The sequence below is a fragment of the Physella acuta genome, unplaced genomic scaffold, assembly GCF_028476545.2.
Source record: "Physella acuta isolate Inbredline_101_S28 unplaced genomic scaffold, ASM2847654v3 ptg000309l, whole genome shotgun sequence".
NCBI lineage: Eukaryota > Metazoa > Mollusca > Gastropoda > Physidae > Physella > Physella acuta.
This window is the reverse complement of record NW_026731828.1, coordinates 360,001-370,000: the sequence shown is the minus strand read 5'-3', so window position 1 is coordinate 370,000 and position 10,000 is coordinate 360,001. Positions and strand designations below refer to the sequence as shown.

Here is a 10,000-nt window from a genome sequence, read left to right as displayed (position 1 = left end):
GGAGTTGTCTCTCCTAGAAGAGTGGCTGTCCCCAGCTAACGAGCCTCATCTGCCCGAGGGTTCGAACTCTACATTCTAAATCCTGTGTTTTATATATTTCTTAAATATTTATTTCTATTTAATTTAATTTTTTCTTAATTTTTTTCTAAAAAAAGTTCTTTTATATTAAAATACTTGAATTTTCCATTGATATAGTTTCGTCTTATTATATTTTTTTATATTGTCAATTAATTAATTCGTATTTAAATATGAAATGTTTTTCAGGATGGTGTTAAATAGCTACGGGGACGCAAACGTATACCCAAGCCATTAGCAATTTTAGTTTTTTTTTGTGTCGGGGCCCACTTCCCTTCAGATAACAGAGACGGCACTGGCATAATTATCTACTAGATGTCACACGTCAACAAATTCTACTCTTGATGTTTTGTTAAACGCCAATAAAACTCCTAATGACTACAACAGCTGGCGATATTTAAATATTTTGGTGTTTACGAAATTCTAATACAGTTTGTTTAAAAGTTAAATTTCAATTCTCTGTTACACCTTATCAGCGAAAGATAACAATTTAAAAAAAAAAGCTTTTTTTATGTCGTACCTGGGACGTCCCTAGGGTGGATGACACACCTTCGTGCATGCTTTGCTTGTGTTTATATATATATATATATATATATATATATATATATATATATATATATATATATATATATATATATATAATTTTACCGGCACCAGAAGGTAGTAAAACGACAAAAATGGTCAAAATCATGATTTCGATTTGTTTTTTCATTTATTAAAATTCATCTTTTATATTCCGTATACGATACAATAAGGAGGTGTAAAACGGTGAAAACTGTCAAAATTTCATATATTTTTTGTGCACGATTACTATACTTTCTCTATACTCTGTGTACGAGAAAGTAAAAAAAAGTCGAAATAATTAGCGTACAATTACCCTAAAAAGACTCGAAAAAAATGAGTGCAGTATTTAAATTCCGCAACATGTTGCAACCATTAGCATATTTTAAAAATAGATTTTGAGTTTAACAAAATTTGTTCTATAGTGCAAAAAAGTTTTACATTTTTTGTCTATTGCGGACACATTGGACTATTGAATTGAAAATAAATGTTGAAATAAATATGTTTATAAAATATTGTAATAACACGTTTTTATATATACACTAAGCAGAAGAAACTACTATGATTTTCTCTAACTGTATATTACTTTAGTATATAATTTAACAATGGATAAAACGAAGCTCAGTTCTAGGGTAGTTGGCTATACGTCATACTAAAACATTTTGCAGATATGTAAAAATATAAGCAAATCTCTAAATATAAATATGTAATATAAAGGATCACACGTACGCCAATTACTGAGCAATATATTATATCATATGATAAATACATCAGTAGTAAATACTGCATCAGTGGAGTTTATTAACATTTGGAAATAAATATTCTTTATGATCAACCTACCTCTTAATTTGTAGACTTTTAAATACATTTATTATTCTTTTATTTTTAAGTATTACAAAATTAACTGAACTTAACAAAATTAATGACAAAAGTTGTATTTTTAAGAATGATAAAATTTACCGAACTAAACTCAATTAATAACTAAACTTTTATTTTTATGTATTACAAAATTAACTCAACTTAACAAAATTAATGACAACTTGGCGCGCCAATTAAATGCCTAGAATGTGAATTCTCATTTGATTTTTAGGATACATCCAACATCAACTTTTTGACGTGTTTTAACTTTTCATTACAGTGCTGTGTCTGATTAATAAAGGGAACTGGATCCCGACCATGGTTTCATATTATTGCAGATGGGTTGGGTATATATTGGTTGTCCCCAGGGGCGTAGCGAGGGGGGGGGGGGGGCGGGGGGGGGGTGCAGACCGCACCGGGTGACACCATTTAAGGGGTGACACCAAGGCAAAAAATAGCAAAATATATAGAGAAAAACTTGAGGGGTGGTGCAAATCGAAAGTTGGGGGGGGGGGGTGCAAATCGAAAACTTGAGGGGGGGTGAAAATCGAAAACTTGAAAGTTTGTCCCCGGGAAGGGTCGCTACGCCTCTAGGGGGGGGGGGGGGTGACACCATTAAGTTCCGCACCGGGCGACACCCGACCTCGCTACGCCACTGGTTGTCACTAATCTAACAAACCAGTCCTGGTTGGGTATATGCTGCTTAATAAACATACAAGTCATGGTCCTTTACAAATAGTTTTTTTTACAGAGGCCAAATAATAAATTCCTCAACTAAACAAGTAGGCCTATACATAGATATAGTAGAGAAGATATAAAATAAAATTTCAGTCCCAAAACTGAATTTCGTATTAAAAATGACAAGAAAAGAAAATATAAAATCTGCGCTACATAATGTACAAACTTTTAACAAAACAAAACTTAAAGAAAACAAAATGCTACTAATAAATTGCAACTGTCGTTACAACACAACAAAAATTACTTTTGAATTATTTTTCTCTCTGTTGTTGACTCATCAAGCGACAATTAATGATGGGGGTTAATTTAAAAACCTAATTGGCGACTTAGATCTAAGAACAACAATGTCCTTAAACACAAAATATTCTAATTTTTCTGACTTAGCATAAATAAAAGTTGGTGTAATTAATTTGTAATATTTATAGTTAAGATTTTAGTATATATAAGGGTAGAAATGTAGTGTTAGATCCAGTTGCCAAAGAACATCTGTTTTGTACTGGTGTGGTGGCAGATTTTTTTTTGTTGTTTTAATATAGTCGTTGTACTTGTGATGCTTTGCGTGGTTACTGTAGACAGTACTTTCATCTGTGATTGTATGCTGGTCTGCTTGTAACAGATTTTATCTAGATGACTATAGACCATTGTTGTCCTTGTTATGCTTTGCGTGGTTACTTTAGTACTTTCATCTGTGATTGTATGCTGGTCTGCTTGTAACAGATTTTATCTAGATGACTATAGACCATTGTTGTCCTTGTTATGCTTTGCGTGGTTACTTTAGTACTTTCATCTGTGATTGTATGCTGGTCTGCTTGTGAAAACTGTCAAGATCTGACTAGATGTCTATAGACCATTGTTGTCCTTGTGATGTTGTGCTTGTCTACTGTAGTATTTTCCATTCGTGATGTTATGTTACTATACTTGTGAAAAGTGACAGATTTGAACAAGATAAGAATACACCAATGTTTTAAGGGGGTAGGCTCCAGAAAAAACCAACTTCTTAAGTAAAACCTTTTATTGATTCATTTGTGTATATCCAACTTAGGGTACTTGAAGGAAAATATTTCCATGCATCAGGGACTTTTTTGAAAATATGGTTGCCATGGCAACGGCGGCCATCTTGAAAAAAACATCATTTTCTGGAGTTCTAAAATTTCATAAACTAACATAAATATCGGCTATATAACCATTGATCCTTCTTGTACTAACGCTAATAGAGTCAGCTGGCTAGTTTTTGTAACAGAAATCACTCTAGAAATATTTTTTTTTAATTTTCAAAGTTTGGTGTGACGAAATTCCAATAAAAATAATGCTAAATTCAATGGAATTTCACCACAATTTTTTTTTGAAAATTTGAAAAAAATATTTCTAGCTGTTTTTTGGTTACAGAAATTAGCCAGCTGACTCTATTGGTGTTAGTACAATAAGGATCAATGATTATATGGGTGGTTTATATGTTACTTTAGGAAATTTTAGAACTCCACAAAAGGTAGTTTTTTCCAAGATGGCCGCCGTTTCCATGGCAACCATATTTTCAGAAGAGTCCCTGGTACATCCAAATATTTTTCCTTAAGTACCCTAACTTATACATACACAAATAAATGAAAAAGGCGTATTACTTAAAAAGATTTTTTCTCCGTTTTTTTCGGGAGCCTATCCCCTTAATGCGTTATTTTGTTCTTTGTATTACACATGTAAGATGATCCTAACCTAATCGTTATTAAGCGTTATTGGGCGTACCATCCGGTAGAAATATTTCATGTAACTTCAAAATTTTATTAATTAACTAAAATTACCAAAATAAATCCACATTAATTTGCTATGGGGATTTGCTTGGTATATTTATATACTATTATACTAAACAAAACCGGTGTTTAGTTACTTTAGTGTGCAGTTTCTACAATGTTTAAAATATCAATCATTAATTCAACCTAACTATTAACTAACATTAACAAGTACCAAGATTTTTTTTTTTGATAAAAACAGTTTACCTTATCTTTCGGTGGTACCTTTGTATGTAAAGTCAGAATTTAATCTCAGACTTGTTGAAATTCTTTTTCTATGTAAATTAAGCTTACATTAATACAAATAAGTTTCGACCTAAATGAAGCAAATGAAACAATGTGTTCAATTATCGTTCTATTCTCCTGTAGATTAAAGTAAAAAATGCTCTCAACAATTCCAATACTCCTGTTGACTCTACTGTCACAGTTCCCGTCTACTGAGAGTAAGTATGGGCTTTACTTACGTATTTATAAGTATATATATATATATATATATATATATATATATATATATATATATATGTGTATATATGTATATATATATATATATATATTTATATATATATGTATATATATACATATACACATATATATCGATTTAGTCGCCCAGGTAAAACAAAAATATTTTTTTTCAACTTGAACATTACTCTGAGACATTCATAGTTTTAAAGAACTTAACGCTGTTACAAGACAACACGTTGACAAAGTCTAACACTTGGCTCATTGAACACACTTTTACAGACCTTTTTCTTAAAATAATTTGCGGGCTTAACTTGCAATACATTCTGATTCAGCAAGCTTTTTACAATAAATCTAACCGTAATCCATACTCACTAAACAATGTGCTCTACAGATATTATGAGATGCTGTTATAAATTTTAAAATATATATATATTTATACAATATTTGTTAAACTATGTTTTTCTCATATATACACTTATCCTCTAAAAATATTTAAATAGCCTTGCGTTCTGTGTACTTGAAATAAATAAAAATGATTTCAAGTAATAATGAGTAAAGTTGTAATAAACAAGACTCCATATTATAAATATAAATTTACATCCAAATTCTTTCCTTTTACAATCTCAGCAGCGGCCTGTTCCCCGAAAGATTTTGATCAGAAACTCAACAAAAGCGAAAAGGCTTTGCTGGGCAAAATCAAGGCACTGGAAGCCAAGTTGGACGCGAGCATCGCCACCCTCAGCCAACACACTCCGCCTGTGGTAGACGAGGGAGAGTACGACTGCCCGCCCTCAGACCACAACAAACAAGATGGCGACTGGCGTAGACACACACAGACGGTCAAATTCACCAAGGCTTTCAAAACGCCACCGCTTGTCTCGGTGTCTTTGGTTAATTTAGATATGTTTAACGGAATTCACATCCGGTACGGGTTTTATGCCAGGAAGGTCACGGCTGCGGATATGGAACTTGTATGTGAGACTTGGGCGGACAGCATCTATAGCTGGGGCAAGATACGCTGGGTTGCCATAGAAACGTAGATGAGAACGAGGCTACGATGCCGACTTTTGAAGTCCATTCTACAACACATAGCAATGTTGAGTAAAAATATAAAATGTTGCCGATATTGATAAGTGTTAATAAAATTATATAATTCTGCCTAGCTGATTTTGTTATTACTTATTAATTAAAATTAATTTCCATACATACATCTTTTAATTTTTAATTACGTCTTAATGACCAATCTAATGTCTAATTAGGTAAGAAATATATATTCTTGCATTGTCATCAGAAACTAATGTATCATGGAAAAAATGCTGTATTAAAAGTGGTTCAAAATTGAGTTTTACAATTTGCCACAAATACAAAAACAAACTTACAAACAGTGTGAGCTAAATAAAAGCTTCTAATTATAAGCTTTATGTTGTTACTTATGCCAACGTTTATGAAATTTCGGTTTTCAAATCAATCTGAGCATGTATTCAGATTAATCGCTATCGTTAATTAATTCTTAAAAAATTTTTATCGATGGATTTATCTTTATTGATCCACGACTAACATGGGAGTCATTTATGTAGGTGGTTTGATCTAAATAATTTTTAAATAATTACAAAGATTAAAAAATATTTATATCAGTAATAGCGTTACGTTAATATTAGGTTATTAATGGAATAAAACCATTCATCGAGAGTATTAAAAAAATATTAATGTTATGGATAAATACGCTTGAAACCTAAATATTATGCTTATTTGTAAATTTAACACTTTTAAGCGTTCAAAATGCAAAAAAAGCTAAAAAAAAAAAACAACAACAACAACAAAAAAAGACGCAAGAGCATAATATTTTGTTGTTTCACATTATTTACATTTATGTACCAGCATTGAATAAATAATATCTACAATACATGTTGCCTCTTAACTAGTGTTCCAGGGCAATATTTTACTTTGATTTTGAAAAAATATGATTTTAGAAAACTCTAATAAAATATAGACCAAACTAGATATTTAATTTTGAATGCCTTATTTTTATAAATCCACTTCAAATATTAAATAGATAAATTTCGACTACATGCAAAATTCTCCATAAAAGCCTACTTTAAGGTTTAAAAAAAGATTTGCCTTGTGAGATCTAACGTATTCGATAGTTTGTTTCATTTATAATCAGCTATATCAAGGATGTAAACAAACTAGAGCGTTCGATAGTTTGTTTCATTTATAATCAGCTATATCCAGGATGTAGACAAACAACAGCGCGATGTTTCAACAGTTTGTTTCATTTATAATCAGCTATATCCAGGATGTAGACAAACAAGAGCGCGATGTCTCAACAGTTTGTTTCATTTATAATCAGCTATATCCAAGATGGTTTCATTTATAATCAGCTATATCCAGGATGTAGACAAACAAGAGCGCGATGTCTCAACAGTTTGTTTCATTTATAATCAGCTATATCCAAGATGGTTTCATTTATAATCAGCTATATCCAGGATGTAGACAAACAAGAGCGCGATGTCTCAACAGTTTGTTTCATTTATAATCAGCTATATCCAAGATGGTTTCATTTATAATCAGCTATATCCAGGATGTAGACAAACTAGAGCGTTCGATAGTTTGTTTCATTTATAATCAGCTATATCCAGGATGTAAACAAACAAGAGCGTTCAATAGTTTGTTTCATTTATAATCAGCTATATCCAGGATGTAAACAAACAAGAGCGCGATGTCTGTGAAGAGAACGATGGCGGCGAAGATGTACATGTCTGTGTCCAGCTCGTGCCTCTTCCCGCCCAGTAACATCTGGGTGTCGATCACGATAAACTGAAAGCAGAAGGGAAGCAGCAGTCAGGTCACGTGGTTTGGTAACTATGGAAACTAGCATGGGTGAGCCAAGTCACGCGGTTAAGTATCCATGGAAACTAGCTGGACGTGTCAAATGTCATACATGTATCAAATATCGTGAACGATTCAAATGTCATACATGTGTCAAATATCGTGAACGATTCAAATGTCATACATGCACCAAATTCCAAGAATGTATTAAATGTCATGTATGTATCAAATGTCATGTGTGTCACAGTCAGAAAAAAAACGATGTACTCATCGCATACAAAACTGGATGTATCTATGTATCAAATGTCATACATCTATCAAATGTCATCCACGTATCAGATGTCATGTATGTATCAAATGCCATGCATGTATCAGATGCCATGCGTGTATCAAAAACTCATTAAGATATCAAATAACTTGCATGTATCAAATGACATGCATGTATCAAATATCATGCATGTATCAAGTGGCATGCATGTATCAAATATCATGATGTAACAAATATCATGATGTATCAAATATCATGCATGTATCAAACATCATGCACGTATCAAACATCATGCATTTATCAAATAGCATGTATATATCAAATGTCATGCATATATCAAACATCATGCATATATCAAATATCATGAATGTATCAAATATCATGCATGTATCAAATGGCATGCATATATCAAATGTCATGCTTGTGACCGTTACAATAATGTACTCACCACACACATGACCAGGGCACCTAAGAACGAGTAGATCAAACGTAGAATGGGGACCTGTGGAGAATATTCCAGACTGAATAAAACTGATGCATGTGAGCTCCATTTCAAACCAAACACTTGATTCAACTCTAAAGTATCTTACAAGTAGCGCTTACTCGAATAACTCACAAACATAAACAAACAATTTAACTAACTGCTTGTAAGAACCCATTATATTTAGATCTAATTTTCAACAAACGACATTGTTTTTTTTTTTTTAGAATTTAGGTCGAATACAGATCTACGTGTCCCCATGCTTCTTCTTCGTTCTTAATTTTAGTGTTGGAATGGATCCCTTCTAACACAATTAAGTTTACGTGTTAACTGGTTATATGCCATTGAGGCCATTGACTCCGATTTTAACCTGCTTTTCTTTTTGTATTTGTGTCCATAGCCTTTGTCCGAACTTTGAACAAACAAGGCATCAGTTGTTTGATTTTTGGAGTTGTCTCTTCTAGACGTGTTGCTGTCTGCAGCTTCTTCATCTTCTTCGTTCTTAATTTTAGTGTTGGAACGTAATTAAGTATACGTGTCAACTGGTTATGCGCCATTTAGGCCGTTGGCTCCTATTTCTGCCTGCTTTTCCATAGCCTTTGTCCAAACTTAGAACAAACTACAAGGCAGCAGTGGTTAGATTTTGGAGTTGTCTCCGCTAGGTGAATTACTTTCCCCAGCTAACGAGCCTCATCTGCTAGGGAGTTCGAACTCTGGAATTTTCGGCTGAGCAACCAAGAGCTTTACTGGCCCAACCACGTATCCAAACTTTACGCAATGTAAATCGATTTTTTGAAGATTATGTATGGACGACAGTCCAGAGGCGTAGAGGGGGGGGGGGACATTTGTCCCCGGGCGCCGACCTTAGGGGGCGCCAAAATGGGTTGGAAAAATAAATTGAAAGCTCGAGGGGGGGGGGGTGCAAAACGAAAATTTGAGGGGGGTGCAAATCGAAATCTTGAGGGGGGGGGGGGTGCAAATTGAAAGTTTGTCCCCGGGCGCCGGGAAAGATCGCTATGCCTCTGCGACAGTCCAAGACTCGTGTATGAGTTCTCTCTATCTCTGACCGTATCAAAATGTTATGTTGTGAAACATCAGATAACAACCACATCGGCTTACATAGTTATGAAGGAACCCCGCAAGGAACCCGAACATTAAGACCAGGATAAAGACGACAATCATGATGTAGTTCCACTTGGTGAAGTCGTGTTTACTGCAGAAGGCAATCAGAGTCAGCACCAGAACACACACCTGCAAATAAAAGAACAAAGGTCTCATGATGCCATGTATGTAAGGTTTCTCTTTAGATCTAGCAAGCCGTTGGGCAGATGAACTTAACACTATGCCCAGATGCCTTTACTTCCCCAGTCAGGTACCCAGTCACAAGTCCGAACCGAGATCCGAACTCGTACCGAGATTTAAACTCGTGCCCTTCGGGATGGCAGTCAAAGATCTACCAATCGACCACGCCGTTCCGTACTACTGAGATAAAAGGTCAACATGGTAAGGTAAAGGATTAGGTTGATGAGGTAAATGATCAGCTTGGTGAGGTAAAGGGTTAACTTGGTGAGGTAAAGGGTTAACTTGGTGAGGTAAAGGATAAAGTTGATGAGGTAAAAATGATCATCTTCTTGATGTAAAGGATCAACTTGGTGAGGTAAAGTGTTAATTTGGTGAGGTAAAGTGTTAATTTGGTGAGGTTAAAGATCAACTTGGTGAGGTAAAGTGTTAATTTGGTGAGATAAAGGATTAACTTGGTGAGGTAAAGGATTAACTTGGTGAGGTAAAGGGTTAACTTTGTGAGGTAAAGGTTTAACATTGTGAGGTGAAGGGTTAACTTGATGAGGTAAAAGATGAACCTGGTGAGGTAAAGGGTTAACCTTGTGAGTTAAAGGGTTGACTTGGTGAAATAGAGAAATGAGTGGTGAAACAACAAGACAACGTTGC

The 10,000-nt window shown here is 34.1% G+C and overlaps 2 protein-coding genes across 2 annotated transcripts in view; one reads left to right on the top strand and one right to left on the bottom strand.

The window, feature by feature from the left end:
- Nucleotides 1–4,385: 4,385 nt before the first annotated feature.
- On the top strand, nt 4,386–5,515 carry LOC131940160 (uncharacterized). Its single transcript, XM_059298784.1, has 2 exons — nt 4,386–4,456; nt 5,103–5,515. Exons 1-2 carry the CDS (start codon nt 4,396–4,398, stop codon nt 5,513–5,515), a joined length of 474 nt encoding a protein of 157 aa, XP_059154767.1. The 5' UTR covers nt 4,386–4,395.
- An 812-nt stretch (nt 5,516–6,327) lies between these two features.
- The window catches only part of LOC131940134 (protein lifeguard 1), a 9,434-nt gene continuing 5,761 nt past the window's right edge, over nt 6,328–10,000 (bottom strand). Inside the window, exons 10-12 of the mRNA XM_059298714.1 lie at nt 9,173–9,304; nt 8,021–8,074; nt 6,328–7,292 (exon numbers count right to left, since the gene is read on the bottom strand). Coding sequence (XP_059154697.1) covers nt 7,149–7,292; nt 8,021–8,074; nt 9,173–9,304 — 330 coding nt within the window. The 3' untranslated portion in view covers nt 6,328–7,148. The remainder of the gene's footprint in view (nt 7,293–8,020; nt 8,075–9,172; nt 9,305–10,000) is intronic.